The sequence below is a fragment of the Pseudochaenichthys georgianus genome, chromosome 15 (assembly GCF_902827115.2).
Source record: "Pseudochaenichthys georgianus chromosome 15, fPseGeo1.2, whole genome shotgun sequence".
Lineage (NCBI taxonomy): Eukaryota > Metazoa > Chordata > Actinopteri > Perciformes > Channichthyidae > Pseudochaenichthys > Pseudochaenichthys georgianus.
Window position 1 is genome coordinate 11,948,561 of NC_047517.1, and position 20,911 is coordinate 11,969,471.

General features: G+C 41.2%; 1 protein-coding gene across 1 annotated transcript in view; it reads left to right on the forward strand.

The window, feature by feature from the left end:
• The first annotated feature begins 941 nt into the window (after positions 1-941).
• Positions 942-20,911, forward strand: part of LOC117459306 (isoaspartyl peptidase/L-asparaginase-like) — a 31,150-nt gene continuing 11,180 nt past the window's right edge. The window contains exons 1-4 of the mRNA XM_034100060.1: positions 942-1,106; positions 2,144-2,339; positions 3,236-3,378; positions 4,005-4,159. Coding sequence (XP_033955951.1) covers positions 1,098-1,106; positions 2,144-2,339; positions 3,236-3,378; positions 4,005-4,159 — 503 coding nt within the window. The 5' untranslated portion in view covers positions 942-1,097. The remainder of the gene's footprint in view (positions 1,107-2,143; positions 2,340-3,235; positions 3,379-4,004; positions 4,160-20,911) is intronic.

Below are 20,911 nucleotides of genomic sequence, written 5' to 3' on the forward strand. Positions count from 1 at the left end.
AATGGTACAAGTTGAAGTGTTTGTTTGAACAGTTTGCAGGAGGCAGGTACTTGCTTTCAAGCAGAACAGGGCAAACAAATTTAGCGGGAGTATTTTACGTGTTCGGTGTAATGACGTAAACGGCCTGGACTACTGTGTGGATAGTACAACTAGCTGGATTTGTATTTCAGCACCATGGTCAGCTCTCTGACCATCAGTTTAAACTTTAAATGCAATGAGAGAGCCCACATGTACTGAGAGGGGCAGCAGCTGCAAGTCTGGCGGTAGGTGCATGCAGCATGACAGTAAAGACTTTAAAAAGACAACCAGACATTTAATCGTCATCATATAACACCATGCAAACCAACAACATTCCCTGTCAATTACAATTGCAAGGCTTGAATGGGCTGCTCAACAACGTTCACCCAAACGAGGGTTCCTATTTAGTGCTGTAAAATAAATTATAAAGGGAAAAAAAACAATGATGGTTGGAAATGATCTTGATTTTGTGCATGCCATGACGAGTTTTATGTTCAGATAACAAGGCCTTTAGTAAAGGGCTGTTTGATAGAAGTTGCCTTTTGGTTACACTTCACGCAGAGTACTGTATTTGGCATGACACTTGCAAGATACATGTTACCAGACTTTCTACAACTATCAATTGACATATTGCTTGTTGGTCATGTTTTTCAGTGTATTATTTGGATTGGATTGGCATGTGTTGAAGCAAGCATCCCAACATTTAAATAAATTAAAAGATTAATTTTTTTTTATAATTTATCTGTATTTAAAAGAAAACTATGCCTTATAACAAAGATATCATGGACATATTTGCCTAAATCTCATAATAGTTCCTAAGACATGTTTCAATAATGCTGCATGTTAGTTGTATTTTATTTTGAAAGTGTGATTCCCATGTCCTGGAAATGATATTGAATTCCTGAGCTTTCCCATTCCTCGGCGATATTTTCTCAACTTGTTCGCCGTCTTGTATTCAGGGTGTCATTTGTATATTCTGTGCATGTAGGATTTGGTGTCGCCTTTACATTTTGCTTTTAATATCTTTACAGCTGTGTTTAGCGTCACGTTACCAACGCGTGAACTGCAAGAAAACGAACATGCTCAAGGTGAGTGGTTTAGGTTGACGGATAATTTGAACAACGCGACGATTTAGTAGTGGAGTTAAACCAGTCGCCCTGGGACTGTTTTATTTAATGACAGTTAGTGTATACCTCCATACCATACCGAACCATGCTATCCCTGAAAACACGTGAATGCTTGTTTGTTATAACATAATTTCAGCCTTTTGTAATGTATCTCGTCAATTCGGAATACACACAGCTCAGCTCTCATTATTTAATATTAGCCTATTTAAATATGTAGCCTATGTATGCTTAAAAGTGGGGTAGGTAAGTTTGAGAAACCGGTTCGAGATACACTTTTTGTTATATTCCATGGAATGTTCTTAACATCCCGATAGCAATGAATATCTTAAGTGCTTTGACGACAACTACAAACTAGCTTAAGTTCAAACAGCAGAGTCAGAGGTGACGCATTTTCACAATTTCTGTTTTTCTTTTCTGCCTTAGTCGTTGTTATTTAAAAAAACAAAACGTTAAATTAAATAGTCAAGTTTAGTGCGAGATGTGTGTTGTCAACATAGACTGCATAAGGTTGTCAAAGATGATAACTTTTATCTACTAGACTGCAATTTAGTCAAGCAACACAAGTTATGTAATCTAATCCTTACATATTGTAACAAATGATTGCTATATTATTTCTCTGAATTTCCAGGTAGGCCTATTCATCACAAAACGAAAAAAAAAAGTAAGACAAATGCCAAAGGCTAAATCAAAGCAAGTTATACATTTTAAATGGCTTTATACAATGCATTTAAAGAAAAATGCCATAATGCAACATTTTTGCCCGGTGTATCCTTCTTTTAATGGCCTGTTGTTTTCCAGCAAGATACCTTATCCAATTGTAATCTCTAAACAATGACAACTAAATAAAATCTTGATAGTCAGACTTTATTCTGCTCTAAAGATTAACCAGAAATGTGGACAGTAGAGGGAAACTGAGGACACTAATCACATCATTAAAATGCTCCTTTTATGTTACATGTAGCTCCTTTAACATTCAGTGTTATCTCTTTCCTGCCCAGGTGAATGACATGTTGCCAATAGTAGTGGTACATGGGGGGGCGGGTCATATCCCAAAGCACCGGTCAGAAATGTCCACTGCGGGGGTGTGCTCTGCCGCCCGAGCGGGGTACACCATCCTCCGGGGAGGGGGCAGCAGCATGGACGCTGTGGTGGAGGCTGTCAGCAGCCTGGAGAATAACCCCTGTTTCAATGCAGGTAATTATACAAATCTACTCTGTTATTAAATACATGCAGCATAATGGCATCCTTCTTACACATACTGCATATCCTCATCTGTATATGGAGGTGTGTGGTGCAGCGGGTTGTGCGTTGGTGTTTGGATCAGGGGGTCACAGGTTCAAACCCCACTGCAGTCATGACGTGTCCCTGGGCAAGACACTTCACCCCAAATGGCTCCTGTGGGGATTGCCCACAGTATTGAGTATGTATGTCGCTTTGGATAAAAGCATCTAACAAGTGACATGTAATGTGTATATATACCATATAAATACAAATCTGTAAAAAAAATCACTATCACTGCGTTTATTAATTTAGTTAAGTTGGTTTGGTAAATGTTCTATACCTTAAATGTGAAATATATTTACCCATATTTGTTTTTGTACATTAACATGTAGCACTGTTCCATTAAATGTCTTATATGTATTTAATAACCGTAATAGCAAAGTAGAAATACACTGTATGAACACATGCATACATACTTACACTTCTGAACATATTTACACAAAAAATGACCCTAAATGCAATTCTTATTCTTGATCAGTTTGTTAAATTTAAGATAACTTGACTTATTTTATTACTTTAACAATTGCTGTTGATGAAAATGTGATCAATTTAAGAATTTGGGGGATTTTTTGGGTTCAAAACAGGGTGTAACAATAAAAGTTTAAAGTGGTAATATGGTAATAACCCTAACTAGCACCACGACCACTTTACACTTGTAAAAATATGTGGAACTCCTACGGATAAATTGTCGTTTAATATGTGGATCACATGCTGTACATACTGCCAGGATTATTTACATAAATGATATTAAGGATTATTATTCCACAAAGGCATACCTCTATACAAACATTTCTCAAATCGTGTTTCAGGGTGTGGGTCAGTGCTGAACATCAAAGGAGAGGTGGCGATGGATGCCATTGTGATGGATGGGTTAACTCTGGGTAGTGGTGCTGTGTCTGCTGTATGCAACATCGCCAACCCCATCCAGCTGGCAAGACTGGTCATGGACAAGGTGTGTACCTTTTAAATATGGAATGGTTAAAGCATACACTTGGGAGTTGTAAATCGAAAGTAGGAAGAAGTAACAGGGTTTGGGAGGGTTACGTTAAAAATGTATTGCATTATAATTACTAGTTACCTGTGAAAAAGTATAATTAGTAACCTAATCTAAGTATCACAATATGTAAGTAATGTAACGTAATTAATTCCCTTTACTATTGGATTTCGTCAATGCAAATAAATTAATGAGAAAACAAATATACAAAATGTAAACTTAAAGGGGCCCTATTTTGCTTATTTTCAGGTGTATATCAGTATGTAGTGTCTCTACTGGGACACGTCTCCATGCTTTAATGTTCAAAAAGCTCTTTTTTTCTCATACTGCCTGTGCTGCAGCACCTCTTTTCACCCTCTGTCTGAAACCAGAGCCCAGTCTGCTCCGATTGGTTAGCTGTCCACTATGTTATGATTGGTCAACCACTTAGAGTGTGCGGGAGAGAAACTCCCTCTGGAGGAACTTTGGGATTTTAGCCTTTGCAGACCATTTACATGTACAAAAACCTATATAACATACGACAGGGAAGGGAAAAAGCATAATAAGGCCTCTTTAAGGATGTGACCTTTGATTATTGATTTCAGACGAGTCACTCATGTCTGACAGCAGAGGGGGCCAGTCAGTTCGCCCGGTCCATGGGGGTCCCCGAGGTGTCCCCTGAGTCCCTCATCACTGAGTACTCCCACATGCTCTGGGCAAAGAACCTGGCGCCTCATGCCAACCCTGTGGAGAGCCAAATGTGAGTCACCACGTCTTTAAGCTTATTAGCATTTGTTCTAAAAATACTCCGATCCATCAGGAAGGTAATCTGAATCCTGCTGAGTCTGCATACTGTGGGAGAAGTACTGTGGTCATTTAAAAATGTTCATAAAATCACCAGATAAAAAAATATATACTCCTGTTAAAAGCAGAAATAAAATCTGAGCTAACAGAAAATTATCCATTTTATTACAGTTAAGCTCAATACACTATTTTATGAACATATAGGTTCACCTACTGAAAGAAATAACAAGTGAAACAAAGAAAGTGAAACAATAAAGCAGATTAAGGCAGTAGGCGTAAACATGCAGTCTGTTACTCCCCAAACCTGCTGAGCACACAAATCAACAGTTGTGAGTCATGCAGCAGCAGTAGTTGGAGAAGCTCCTCTGCATGTTTGTTCAGGTGTGTTCACCGGGGCTCAGGGTCACTGTTGGAATTCATTGTTATTGCTGTAACTGCAATTTCAACAAAAGAGCAAGCTCCAAACGTTTCCCAGCTGAGCAAAGTGAGGATCCAATACTCAAAAGAAACCTGTTCCTTAATAGCTGATGGTACTGTCGCTGATTTTATTGATAATGTTAAAACACGGCCGATTCCATACCTGTTAGAGAGTGACGTCTACCTCATCTTTGACAGATACTATGATTACAGTATCAAGTCTGTCACCAGAGATGTCAGGGAGACAGTGGTCAATAGGAAACATCATCTCCTCCTATCAACAAAGCTACTAGCCCAGAAGGTTGTTTTGTCATCCATTGAAAACAAGAAACGGCTCAACCTATTACTATTTAAGGAACTGACCGAAGACAGGCTTTTCCATCTACGGGGCACAAACAAACACAAGTTGGTGGTGACAGGGGAGGACTCGTGCCCCATCGAGATCAGGATGGAAGAAAGAAGGAGCCGATATGAGCTAGAAAATCAGCAGGAAGAAGCTGACACCATCATTGTCCAACATGTCCTGGGGTGTGCTGGAGAAGCCCATCCAATCTCTGTGGTTTCTGCTGACACAGATGTGTTCGTCCTACTCCTTCACCATTACCATCAGGCAGGACTGGATGTACTAGTGATGTGTCGGTCACGAACGAGCCGATTTTTTTGAATGGCTCTTTGGTACGAACGAGGGGAACCGAGTCGTTCTTTGTATCGTTCAATCGTTGGTCCGCACTCACTGCCTGCCAATATCCACTCGCCTTTTAAAAAGCTTGGTTTTGTTCCCCAAACGTATTCTGTGAAGACCCGCCCCTACTCTGATTGGTAGGTTTCAGCACGAGGAGTGAGATGGGGTTGGTCTTAACGGAATACGTGAGAGAGAAGTCATAACAAGTGGTACAGGACAGGTAGACAACGTGTTTTTCGGATGGAAAATGAGCCAAACGCGAAAACGCAGCAGCATTTGGATGCACTTCAACCAAAACCCAGGCAGTGATAAAGCGCACCATTTGTAAAGGCAAAATATCCTTTTAAAGCAGGGTCAACAAATAATCTCCAACGCCACTTAAAAACGCAGTATCTAATATTAAGAGTTGCGTGAATTTCATTCAAGGCAAGGCAACTTTATTTACATAACACATACAGAGGGTCAATTCAAAGTAGTACATTCACTGACATGAATGACATGGATATGGCGCCACCTTGTGTCATGTTTACAATGCAGATTATTGACATTAGGTCTGGCAATACAGTCAATCATTATCCCCGTGATTATTTCGCAGATAAACCTAGCTACCCCGCCCCCTTTGAAAAAACGTCTCTTTTGAACGGCTCTTTGAAAGGAACGGAGCCATAAGATCCGGCTCCCTTCAAAGAGCCATAATTAGGACTTCCGGTTGGGCATGACGGAGTAGAGACGTGCGTAGTTCTGCTCCCGCAAACTTTTATGTTGTAACTTTTCTGAAGCCCGTAACTCTTCTCTAACTTACATTTAAGTGAACAATAATATTATTCCACTCACAACGCCACCGTAGTATGCCGTCCAAACCGGCGAAAAGCAACAAAAAAGAACAAAGCGCCAGGACCGATAGCCCCGAGCTAGCTAGCAACAATCTCAGCATGGAGGGCATAGCTGGCCTCCTTGAAGATCACCGTAGAGCTCTCTCTGCCGACTTTAAGTCTGCCATCTCAACTCTCGAAGCAAAACTAGACCGAATCCAAGCGACTGTGGCAGACAATTGCTTCGCTCGAGTCCAATGCTAATTTGCAGGACGAACGCATGTTAGCCCTGGAGGCTACTTGTGCTACGCTAACGGACAGCAATGTTAAACTGCTGGCCAAAGTCTCTGATCTCGAGTCCCGCAGCCGGCGCAACAATATAAGAATCGTCGGTTTGCCAGAATCCATTGAGGGCCCTCATCCCTCGACATTCTTCCCGAAGCTGCTGATGGAGGTCTTTGGTGAGGGCGTCCTTGATTCGCCGCCGGAGTGCGACAGGGCCCACCGCTCACTCACCGACAAGCCCAAGCCGGGGCAAAGGCCACGGCCGGTCATCATCCGCGTCCACAGGTACCAGCAGAAGGAGAAAATTATCCGCGAGGCCCGGGCCAGGAGAGGCAAGCTACAGTACCAAGGTACGCCCATCGCCATCTACGAGGACTACACACCTGAAGTGATGGAACAGCGCTACAAATACCGAGAGGTGATGGCGGAGCTTTACAACCTAGGGCTCAAGCCAGCCCTGCTGTTCCCTGCGAGGCTTTCCATCGTATCGAAGGAGGGAGGTAAGAAGAGATTCTCCTCGGTGGCAGAGGCTAAAGGCTACATAGCATCCATTCGTCCTGACGCTGACTAGCACTAATGGTGCCGATAACTATTGCGTCTGATGGGACGTTTAGTAAGAGACTATTACTTCTTTTTTTTCGGATTCTGCTTTCATGGACACTTTTTGTACATGCACCTTAGCCACTCTGGTATTTGCACTGATAGTTTGAGCCTAGTGCTGATATTGCAATGAACATGAATGCACCTGCTACTGTTTACACTACATGGGACCCAAGTACTTGGACTGTTCTGAATGCTGTTTGAACTGATTCCTTCTATGGGTTTTAACCCTTAAAGTGCAATTTTATTCTGTTTTACTTTATCTCTGGGCCTTATTATTTGTTTGTATGTATGTTACTTGAGATCTATGTCAGTGCCTTATTGCCCTCTGCTATGCTTATATTGGCTGGCTGTTTACCTATATATGGATGTTGTACTATTCTATGCATATAGATATACACTTGAGTTTTTGTTTTGTTCGTACCACTAAATACTATTCTCGACAATAATGGCCGCTACGTCATAGTTTCAGGTGTCTTGCAGGGCATGCCTGTAATTTTGGTTTCCGTTTACGCACCCAACTGGGATGATGACCAATTCTTTATGAACCTTTTTGCTAAAATCCCGAACGCAGACAATCACCGCATAATCATGGGTGGAGATTTTAACTTGATTCAAGATGTGCACCTCGACAGGTCATCCCTTAAGCTTGGCACTCTCTCAAAATCCGCTAATGTAGTCTCAAATGATGCAGCACAATTAGGAATCTCAGACCCTTGGAGATTTAAAAACCCTCAAAGTAAGGCTTTCTCTTTTTTCTCACACGTCCACCACACATTCTCGCGAATAGATTTTTTTCTGCTCGATGACAGCTTGCTACACCTTGCCAGCGCGTGTCAATACCATCCTATAGCCACCTCAGATCACGCCCCTGTATCAATTGACATCCACTTCCCTCTTAGTGTTACTCCCGCTAAGTTGTGGAGGTTTAGTTCCCACCTGCTGTCAGATGACAAGTTTAAGGACTTTGTTAATTCACAGATTCGTTTATATATCGAAATTAATGACACTGCTGATGTAAGTTGTGGAACAGTGTGGGAGGCTCTCAAAGCCTATGTCCGTGGGCAGGTTATTTCGTATGTTTCCAAACTAAGAAAGGATGAAAGGGTTCGGCTGTCTGCAATTTTGGAAGAACTTCTCCGAATTGATGAAACGTATTCCTCCTCCCCCTCACCGACCTTATATAAAAAACGCATATTATTACATTCGGAACATGACCTTTTAATGACGAGCGTAGTGGAGAGACAACTGAGGCAAACTAAGCAGCGCTTTTTTGAACAGGGGGACAAGGCTGGGAGGCTCCTGGCTCAACAGGCTCGGGCAGTTAACGTCTCCAGATTAATCCCCAAAGTAAAGTCGCCCGAAGGCAATTTAGTCTCTGACCCGATTGAAATAAACAAGTCTTTCTTTGAATTTTATAATAATTTGTACACTTCTGAATGCCCCATAATTGGCACAATAAACCCAAATCCTCTTGACTCCTTAACTTTCCCCCAAATTGACGTAGTTAACACAGGCAGAATGGGGGACCCCATTTCCACTTTAGAGATACAGGAAGCCATCAAATCTATGCAAAATGGGAAATCCCCTGGTCCGGACGGCTTCACAGTCGAATTCTACAAGGCGTAGTCGTTTCTTTTGGCCCCAATTCTAGCAAGGATGTATAATGATTCCCTTAAAGAAGGCAGATTACCTCAAACCCTATCCATGGCATCCATCTCTCTACTATTGAAGAAGGATAAAGATCCTACTCTTTGTGGCAGCTACAGACCAATTTCCCTCCTAAATGTTGATTGTAAAATACTGGCTAAGATTTTGTCCGGCCGCCTCCAACTCGTGATACCTTCTATAGTTCCGCTTGACCAAACAGGCTTTATGATAGGGAGACACTCTTTCTTCAATACCAGGAGGCTACTTAATGTTATTTTCTCGCCCCCGTCCAATGTCCCCGAAGTCATAGTTTCACTCGATGCGGAAAAAGCTTTTGATAGGGTTGAGTGGAGCTACTTGTTCTTCATTTTAGAAAAATTTGGCTTTGACTCCAAATTTATTTCTTGGATTAAACTTTTATACGCCTCCCCTTCTGCATCGGTAAACACAAATGGCATTCAATCGTCTGCCTTCCCTCTCCAACGTGGGACACGCCAGGGCTGCCCGCTTTCTCCCCTATTGTTTAATTTAGCCATCGAGCCTCTAGCTATATGGCTCAGAGGCCACAATGGGTTTGAGGGCATCACTCGCCATGGTATAGTTCACAAACTTTCCCTTTATGCGGATGACCTTCTCCTATACGTCTCCAATCCTGTGTCCTCTCTCCCTCCTATATTGTCAATCCTTGAGCAGTTTGGTCGTTTATCAGGCTACAAATTAAATCTCCAAAAGAGCGAAATATTTTTTGTAAACCAACTGGCGAAGACACTCCCCCCAACCGCTTTTCCCTTTAATATTGCATCAGACGGCTTCAGATACTTGGGGATATCCATCACCAGCTCCTTTAAAGATCTGTTTCCCAAACATTTTCACCCACTCTTAGCTAAATGCAAATCGGATCTATCTAGGTGGTCTTCCCTTCCCTTATTCCTTGTTGGCCATGTCAATCTTATTAAAATGGTAATTCTGCCGAAGTTCTTATATCTCTTCCAGCATATCCCAATTTGCATCAATACATCTTTTTTCACCAGTCTTGATAGTCAACTAAATGCATTCATTTGGGATGACAAACCCGCCCGTCTTAAAAAATCAATTCTTCAGCTCCCCAAGTCGGAGGGCGGCTTGGCACTCCCGAACTTACGTCACTACTACTGGGCCTCTAATATTAACCGACTCCTTTACTGGACTGGCCCCAAGACTCCTAACTCCAGCCCACCATGGGTTCACATGGAGATCTCCTCCTCCTCTAGCTCCTTACACTCTGTGATTTGCTGCCAACTTCCCGTAATGACGCACAAAATCTCAGTCAACCCAATTGTTACCAGTACTATTAAGATTTGGCTTCAATTCAGAAGGCAACATGGCTTACACAGAGCCTCAATCCAAGCTCCGATTTTAAATAATCACTCATTCTCTCCATCCTGCTCGGACCCCACCTTCCGAATGTGGGCTGCCAACGGGCTTGTCACAATCAGTAATCTTTACAAGGATGGGGTTTTCTCTGACTTTGCATCCTTGTCAGCCAAATATCACCTGCCAAACAGTCATCTTTTCCGCTTCTTCCAAATTAGGCATTTTGCTCAAAAGCAATTTCCCCATTTTCCCAACCGCCCCCCTGAGTCAGGAATTGACCAGTTTCTCACCCTTGATTGTGACCAAAAAAGGCTGGTATCTACTATTTATGGAAAACTTGCCTCCTTTGACCTAGCCTCTACTACATCTATAAAAGAGTCCTGGGAGGGTGAGTTGGGTTTAGACATATCTGACAGTAAGTGGAGGGACATTCTTCGTTTGGTGCAAACCTCATCTATCTGTGCTAGGCATGGTCTAATGCAGTGTAAGGTGCTCCACAGGGCTCACTTTACCAATGCTAAACTCGCCAAAATATTTCCTCTTAGAAGCGATGCCTGTAACAGATGCAAGCAATCTCCTGCCAATCACACACATATGTTTTGGTCATGCCCCAGCCTGAATGCCTTCTGGTCTAGTATTTTCAAAACCCTTGAGCAGGCCCTTAACACACCCATACCCCATAACCCTCTAACTGCCTTGTTCGGCGTCCCACCAACACAGAACATGCCCACCACGACCCAGCGGGTCATCGCCTTCACAACCCTGCTGGCCAGGCGTTCCATTCTTCTTAAGTGGAAGCACGTCTCCCCACCCACACATGACAGGTGGATACAGGAACTATTACAGTGTATTAATCTTGAAAAGATACGATTTTCACTACAAGGATCCCTGACACTCTTTCATAAGACCTGGACTCCCTTACTACTGCTAATCAATGACCTTACAATCAACCCTGATGCTGATGAGGTGTGAGTGAACCCGGTGGGGGGGGGAGAGACCTTCACTTCCCCTTTTCCTTATCTCCCTAATACATTGACCATTACTTTTTTTGCCTTCTCTGTTTCCTCATGTAACTTGCAGTACCGTTATTTCCCTGTTATTTATTTTTACTGACTACTAACATGAAGAAGCATCTGTATTTGTATGTAATTTTCAGGTATTGGTCTTTGTATTTCATGTAATTTCTACCCCTCTTTTCTTTCCCTTTTTTTTTTTTTTTTTTTTTTTTTAATGTTTTGTAACTTTTTGATTTATGTCTTGTTTATAATGTGATCATAGCCCATAGGGGTGAGGGTGGGGGGTGGGAGGGAGGGGCGAGGTAACTATTTAATTTTCCTACAGACCGTCTTCTATACATGCGTGATGCGTACCTACTGTATTGCCATTGTGATGTCTGTCAAAAAGCCAATAAAAAGATTTATAAAAAAAAAAGAGCCATAATTAGGATGTACCACTCATCATGGAATCCCCCCGCAAGGAAAGAGCAATAGTGGACATCAAGGTGACACTGTCCAAGCATTCAGAAATGGTCGAGAACCTTTTACCAGCCCATGCCATATCGGGATGTGACACTGTAGCGTCTTACTATGGGTTGGGAAAAGGCTCTGTCATCAACGTCCTGAAAGCTGGGTACCAACTATCAACAACATGGATGCACCAAAAAAAAAATGCAAGAAAACTTCATGACCTTATTCGGCCAGGTGAAAACGTTGCTACAGCAGTGGTCTCCTCTCACAATGTCCCTTGCCAGACGTATAAACTCCATCAAAATGACTATACTCCCGAAATTCACTTATCTATTCCAAATGGTGCCAGTGTTCATCCCCAAATCCCCAACTCTGACTTCATTTTAAGGATATGTCGGCCAGGGGTGTAGAGCTATTTGTTTAAGCACCGGATTGGCAAAACAGGAGAGTCTGTAAACCAGTCTGCCTTGATCTATGAATTCATGTCCGGGACTCTCACAGTATCTGCTGCCCGCAGCTGTTTGTAGAAGGAAAACATCCTTCACTTCATGAAATGGCTGCAGGCAGCACCAGGAGGCAGCGGGACGTATACTCCGTCTCTGAGAAGTGCAGCACCAGCGCGCCGAGAACTGTGCCTTTTTACGCACCGCCTTCGCTGTGTTTACCTTCATCAGAAAAGCGAGTGACTGAAGGCTGCTACATGTTAACCACACACACCTCTACACACATCTCTGAGTTCTTTGGAAGCTTTCTTGGGTTTTGGGACAGGGTGGGGATGTTATAATAATTGCACTAAATTTGACCTACTTACTACTCACCAGACTCAAAACATTCTGCTAAAAAACAAAAGTACATTTTATGAGCATGGCGAGAAGGCAGGAAAACTGTTAGCTAACCAGCTAAAAGGACGGAGGTCGAAAAAACTAATCACAAGTATTAATACACAAAGTGGCAATGTCACACTTGACCCTACAGAGATAAATACTGCATTCAAGGACTTCTATTCTCATCTGTACTCCTCCCAATTTGATGGGGACGATCCAAAAATCAAGAGTTTTCTTGACTCTCTGCCCATTCCAACTATTCCCCCGGATTTGTCAAAGGCCCTGGAGGCACCTATAACACAAGCAGAAATAACCATAGCTATATCCTCAATGCAATCTGGAAAGTCCCCCGGACCAGATGGGTTTCCCTCCGAATTTTTTAAGAAGTTTTCCACGCTTCTCTCGCCATACTTGACAACCGTTCTGGCCGAATCCTTTCAGCTGGGCCCCGTCTCTCAACGAGGCAATAATTACTCTTATATCTAAAAAAGGGAAAGACCCTACCGAATGTGCCTCTTACAGGCCTATCTCATTGCTGAACACAGATGCTAAAATCTTAGCCAAGGTTCTGGCTCGCAGATTGGAAGGTGTCATCCCACTAATAATATCATCCGATCAGACTGGGTTTATTAAAAACCGCTAATCCTTCTTTAATGTCAGGCGTCTATTTGATATAATATATTCACCAACTGGAACCGTCCCAGAATGTGTTGTGGCTTTGGATGCGGAAAAGGCGTTTGATAGAGTCGAATGGAGGTATTTATTTACAGTTTTAGAGAAGTTTGGCTTTGGGTCATCGTTTATATCTTTGGTTAATCTATTATATGCTTCTCCCACTGCCGCAGTCCAAACAAATGGTACACTCTCGCAACCTTTTGCCCTGCGCCGCGGAACACGCCAAGGTTGCCCATTAAGTCCAATCCTTTTTAATTTGGCTATTGAACTGCTAGCGATTGCTCTCCGCAACAGTGCAGACGTTGCCGGTATCTCAAGGGGGGGCTCGGTGCATGAGGTGTCTTTGTATGCAGATGACCTTATTTCAAACCCAACAACCTCTCTGCCAGCAGCATTATCTCTGCTAGAGCAGTTCGGTTCCATATCTGGTTACAAGCTAAATGTAAACAAAAGTACTCTGTTTCCAATCAATAGTGAAGCCCTCCATTTGGACTACAAAGACTCGCCATTTAAACTTGAACGTGAGCAGTTTATTTACCTTGGAGTGACAGTTACACGGAAATTTAAAGATTTGTTTAAAGAAAACTTCATGACCTTATTCGGCCAGGTGAAAACGTTGCTACAGCAGTGGTCTCCTCTCACAATGTCCCTTGCCAGACGTATAAACTCCATCAAAATGACTATACTCCCGAAATTCACTTATCTATTCCAAATGGTGCCAGTGTTCATCCCCAAATCCTTCTTTGTTTCCTTAGATTCCGTTTTCTCCTCATATATATGGCAAAACAAGAAACCGCGAGTTAATAAACTACTACTGCAACGACTCAAGGGCGATGGGGGCATGGGCCTCCCCAACACTCGCCACTATTACCGGGCTGCTAATATTCGCTGCCTCACCTTCTGGCGCCACTTCTACCTTCAACCCAACAGGCCAGCGTGGACATCCTTGGAACTGGAGTCATGATGTCTCACTTCCAGCACTCCTTGGGTCACCACTCAGTCAATTTTCGTCTAAATCGATAGCTAATCCAGTTGTTCGGCATACCCTGAAAGTGTGGGTCCAGTTTAGGAGGTCTTTTGGTCACAAAGATTTCTCACTTCTGAGCCCTGTGGCTTCCAACCATCTTTTCGTTCCATCGAGACATGACTCCACCTTTCAGGACTGGCACAGGAAGGGTATCAGGCAATTTAAGGATATGTTTACAAATGGTAATTTCATGTCTTTCGACCAACTTTCAGAGAAATACAATCTACCTAAGACACATTTCTTTCGATATCTACAGGCTAGGCACTATGTGCGTTCTGTCTTGCCGTGTTTTCCTAAGGAACCGGATAGTAACCCTGTTGATATGTTCCTCTCCTTTAACCCAATGTCTCAAAAGGCTATGTCAAACTTATACAGAAACATCTCCATGTTGATTCAGGCACCCTTGGTCAGTATTAAGCTGGCTTGGGAACATGACCTGGGGCAGTCCCTGGAGGATGACCTATGGGACACAATCCTCACATCAATTCATAAATCTTCACTCTGTGCAAGACACTGCCTTATACAGTTTAAGATAGTACACAGGGCGCATTTTTCAAAGGCTAAATTGTCCAGCTTCTTCCCAGATGTGAACCCTACTTGCGATAAATGTAAAAACAATGTTGCTACTCTCTTTCATATGTACTGGCTATGCCCCCGCCTACAGGAATTCTGGGTAGACGTTTACCGTTGAAAATGGCTTTTATGATGTTCCGAGGGATTCGGCGGCTCAGGGTCTCAGCCTCTCGTGCGCACGAGAAAGTTACCGGTGCGCCAAGTAGGAAGAGGAGCACACAGGAGACAACCGTTTCATTGCAGACTGTTATGTTGATGTAGGGAAATGGCAGTGCACATTATTTGAGATATATTTCAAACTCTGACTTCATTTTAAGGATATGTCGGCCAGGGGTGTAGAGCTATTTGTTTAAGCACCGGATTGGCAAAACAGGAGAGTCTGTAAACCAGTCTGCCTTGATCTATGAATTCATGTCCGGGACTCTCACAGTATCTGCTGCCCGCAGCTGTTTGTAGAAGGAAAACATCCTTCACTTCATGAAATGGCTGCAGGCAGCACCAGGAGGCAGCGGGACGTATACTCCGTCTCTGAGAAGTGCAGCACCAGCGCGCCGAGAACTGTGCCTTTTTACGCACCGCCTTCGCTGTGTTTACCTTCATCAGAACAGCGAGTGACTGCAGGCTGCTACATGTTAACCACACACACCTCTACACACATCTCTACACAACCCTGTCTCCTAAAAATTACGTTCCCACAGAACTAAACTGCATTCTCAATTACGTTTAGCTAGAAACGTATTTTCTCCCACGTTACGTTAGTTATGAACGTATCTCAAATACGTTTATTTTCTACATATCTTCTAGAAACGTATTTTCTCCCACGTTACGTTTGTTATGAACGTATCTCAAATACGTTTATTTTCTACATATCTTCTAGAAGCATATTTTCTTCCACGTTACGTTAGTTATGAATGTAACTTAAATACGTTTATGTTCTACATATCTTTGCCATTTATTGTCTTGCTTATAATAATGATAATTAGTTATTTATAAATATCATTTTAGAGCACACCTTTGAAATCGACAATCGGGCTCGATATATGGTTAAATTAAAATCAGTAGGCGAGGCTGTAATTTCGCCAGCTGTTACTCTCATGAGCGAGGCAGAACATAATAGTTTTAACATGCCAAAAAGCTGCTGTGTCGTTTATTGCACCTCAAACATTAAAACAAATCCAGAGTTACGTGTTTCTGTACTTCCTCTAAGAAGAAAGGACAGTATCAGAAGAGCTCTGTGACTTCAGGCTTGATCGCCGTTCAAATGACAGTGCTGGTTTCCCCAAAAGTGGGCGGGGCTGTAAAGTGAAGTAGATTTACTCTCATCTGTTATTCAAAACCATTCTATTTATTCTAACGTAAATTACATGCCAGTGTTTTATCTTTTATTTATTTGTTTTTATTTTAAATCGTATAATGTCTGACTTTTTTTCCGTCTGTGAGGAAAATAAATGGGGCTCAGAGCCTCAAAATACTGAAATCTGTATTTTTTAAAATCTTTTCCTTCTAATTTATTATTCTTTTCTAAATAACACACTGTTATTTACTCAACAATAACACACAATTATCCTTGTTTTTATGTATTCATTTAATTCTATAATCTTGGGCTTTTTAGCCGTAAATAAAGTCACCGGAAACAGACGGGACATTTTGAGCGATACACACCACAAACCCACTAAACTGATTACCCAAGATCCTCAGCTTGAAGCTTTTTGATTGGATGTTTTAGCCGCAATGCACGCTGGGATATGGTGTTGATATGATATGGAGATATGATATCCGACAACGAAAAATAAAATAATACCTAATTCAGAGTGTGCTTGCTTTTCTCTTTGGAAGTCATCACATAACGGCATTGTAATACACGGTTCGGCTGCATTAAATATTACACATCTGCCGTAATTCTTTATTTATAGAGAGAGACAAACAGGAGAACTGCTGCCAAAACTGAATACTTGACGTGGATCATAAATATATCAACAATTAAACACAACACACAACATCTTCAATTTCTTATCACAAAATACGTCTCCTTGCAGTATCAATAGTAATTCGGCTGACTTTTATATTTGATCCATTTGGTATAGGTTATATTTACACCATAACGGTGCACAGAGGATAGAAAAGGACTTGTAGTTTTTAAAGATATTACTGATTTTCTTTGAATATAAGAATCTAAATACTGAGTTGAGAGAATAGTCAGGGGATTTTGGTGATGGGAGACACATCTATGGAATCACAATTTCAATAGCTTACCATTAAATGACGGATAGCCTATGCCTTTCTGTCTGTGATGTTTTACAAATCAGATATTAATGTGTAGAAGTAAAACAAGAGAAATAGTATAGCAATATCCTGTAAAATTATGTAAAAACATGAATAAAACTACACATCTTCAGATGTTATACATAAGTGTCTACACTAATAATACAAAGTTATTATTAGTATGCTGTGTGTACCTTGTGTGCACCGCCTAGTGGTTAAAGCATGTTATTGAATTATTTGTGTTGAATAATCTTATTTGATCAAAACAATATTAAGAGTACATACTTTCATAGGGGCAAAGTAGAAGGTCAATGATAGAAATATAGAATATAAAAAGTCAAGAAGATACTAAGTGATCTCTACAATAAAACAGTTTAGTGCTGGATGTACAAAGATATTAATAGGAGGATGTGCAAAACAGAAAAACGAATGAACCTTTATTAACACATTAAAAAATACTTTAGGTTAAGGTCTTCTTTTAAACAAGAAAAAAGCTCTGGGGTATCTATCTACAGATGAATATTAAGCCTGACAAAGTACTTAACGTCTAAAATATTGCTTTCCTGCAATGTTAACTATGTTGAAACACTTATTTTAAATGATATTATACACATTAATTATACTCTTATGTATGTAGATAGAATAAGAAATGTGCAGAATATGACAGTTTAATGGTGGAGGTATACAGTACACACATATTGATAGATGTCTGTTGAGGAACCTGCGACCCAAGTTGTGTATAAGATCAATACACCTTAGAAAACCTTGAAATCTTGAAAGGGATATGCAAAATAGCCATTTTTAATTAACTATTAGTAGAGAATAACGAGTAATGAATATACTTTATAAAGATCTGCAGATAAATGTTTAGTCTTCTCAAGCACCAACTATCAAATATCTCTCCTGATTGTTGGCACTTGACAATCACCTTCCCTGAATTGTATTCAGGTGTAACTAAAGTCTGCTTCAAGGGTTGTTTATATTCCACATCATTAATCAGAATCTGCAAAGTAACTAAACTAAATGTAGTGGAGTAAAAATACCAGGTTAACCTCTGAATTGTAGTGGAGTAGAATAACAAAGTAACAATGAGCTGTCGTGTGGGTATATATTAATGCTGCCCTTTATGGATACAAGCGATTTTCACCCATTTAGTAATTACATGTTTTAAATGTGTACACACCAATGTGTTTCCTATCGCCTAAACCTCCAGGGCTGTACACAGTTTAATACTGTCAACTTCTACATTTGGGAAAAACGTCTTTTAAAACTACAATTCCCAGTAGAGACGTGCCATAGAGAACATGTTGCGAAACACAATAGCCAGCATGTGTAGTTCTGGTGGGGCGTTCGAGTCCAGTTTTGAATAGTCTGCCGTGGTTTCGTTCCATTTCAAAGAGCTTGACGCTCGGCGTAACCTTGGCGCAACATCACGGGGTTTGTCAACGGGACTGTAGTCCCAAACGATAGCTGGGGATTATGGGTAGTGTAGTGTCTTGGGCCATCCTAAATCTCGAAATGTCCCGTCTGTCTCTGGTGACTTTATTTACGGCTAAAAAGCATGCTAAAATGCCCAAGATTATAGAATTAAACGAATAAATAAAAACAAGGATAATTGTGTGCTATTGTTGAGTAAATAACAGTGTGTTATTTAGAAAAGAATAACAAATTAGAAGGAAGAGATTTTAAAAAATACAGATTTCAGTATTTTGAATCTCTAAACCCCATTTCTTTTCCTCAAAGACGACAAAAAAAGTCCGACATTATACGATTTAAAATAAAAACAAATAAATAAAAAGATAAAACACTGGCATGTAATACGTTAGAATAAATAGAATGGTTTTGAATAATAGATGACAGTAAAATCTACTTCACTTTACAGCCCCGCCCACTTTTGGGGAAACCAACGCTGTCATTTGAACGGCGATCAAGCCTGAAGCCACAGAGCTCTTCTGTTACTGTCCTTTCTTCTTAGAGGAAGTACAGAAACACGTAACTCTGGATTTGTTTTAATGTTTGAGGTGCAATGAACAACACAGCAGCTTTTTGGCATGTTAAAACTATTATGTTCTGCCTCGCTCATGAGAGTAACAGCTGGTGAAATTACAGCCTCGCCTACTGATTTTAATTTAACCATATATCGAGCCCGATTGTCGATTTCAAAGGTGTGCTCTAAAATGATATTTATAAATGACTATTATCATTATTATAAGCAAGACAATAAATGGCAAAGATATGTAGAAAATAAACGTATTTCAGATACGTTCATAAGGAACGTAACCTGGGAGAAAACATGTTTCTAGAAGATATGTAGAAAATAAACGTATTTGAGATACGTTCATAACAAACGTAACGTGGGAGTAAATACGTTTCTAGCTAAACGTAATTGAGAATGCAGTTTAGTTCTGTGGGAACGTAATTTTTAGGAGACAGGGTTGCTCTACACACACATCGAACTGCCCGATTACTCCCCCTTTTATTAGTTTTATGAAGGAGATGTCCAAGGCGCGCATGATGTGTGTGTGTGTGTGTGTGTGTGTGTGTGCTCTGCTCTGCTCTGTTTGTGTCTGTCCGACACCGGCATTTGTTTTCAAATGACCATGAACAGTAATTTACACACATGGCTAACTCCATAGGTAGCCTGTATGCGGGTGTTCCCAAAATAAATTAGTTTAATCTTAATCTCGATGTAGAGCTAAATGCTGTCGGAGTGCACCGGAACGAACGTCACTATCATAATATCTTCTGAAAACAAGTGCCAGTGTCACACACACACACACACACACACACACACACACACACACACACACACACACACACACACACACACACACACACACACACACACACACACACACACACACACACACACACACACACACACACACACACACACACACACTCTGTCACAGACACACTCTGTCACAGACACACACAGCAACACGTTCTCACTCCCATCCCGTCACATATTGACGGACGGTCAGGGCCCCTCCCCGTCGCTATATTACGTACAGGGTACCCCTTGCCCGTCAGGCTTCTACGGGCAGGGCGTCCCATAGACCTTCATTGCGGACAGCGGACCCCTTGACCGTCAGGCTTCTACGGGCAGGGCGTCCCATAGACCTTCATAGACCACGTGATCAACAATGATGGCCGACATTCGTGTTATTCTCGGTGGAAAATGCCTATTTTAAGGTTCATTTGGCCATTAAAATGCGTTTTGATGTCATTTCATGCGAGTAATGAGTTTTTATTTCTGATTATTTGTGCAGTACATGTACATGATGTTTAGTTTGCTAGTTATGACGAAGATTACTTCATGAATGTGTACACATGGTTGCTAACGTTTTTTTGGTGGAAATGTGTTTTTTCACAGCAAAGTCACCCTCTGTACTGGGACTTATTGGGAGAATCTAAAGGCAAGAACATCCCAAATATTTATTTAGGTCTTTATTTTAGACCTTTAGTGTTGCCGTCTGTGAGGAAAATACATGGGGCTCAGAGCCTCGTATTTTTAAAATCTTTTTTTCCTTTCCTTCTAATTTGTTATTCTTTTCAAAATAACACACTGTTATTTACTCACCAATAACACACAATTATCCTTGCTTTTATTTATTGGTTTAATTCCATAATCTTGGGCTTTTTTGGCGTTCGTCAGGAACTGAATTTCAAAATAAAAATAACCGGAAACAGACGTAGGCATTTCGAGCGATTACCCAAGATCCTCAGCTACGCTGATTGGATGTTTTAGCCGCAAAGCATGCTGGGATTTGGTGTTTATATTATATGAAATCCGGTAAACATTTTAAAAGAATAAAATAATACTTAATTCCGAGTGCTCTTGCTTTTCTCTTTGAAAGTCATCACATAACGGCATTGTAATACACGGTTCGGCTGCATTACATATTACAGATCTGCCGTAGTTCTTTATTTATAGAGCCCTGATGAGAAGACCTTTGGAAAAACTGAAGAAATGCTGCCGAAACTGAATACTTGACGTGGATCATAAATATATCAACAATTAAAAAACATCTTCAATTTCTCTTCACACAATACGTCTCCTTGCAGTATCAACACTAATT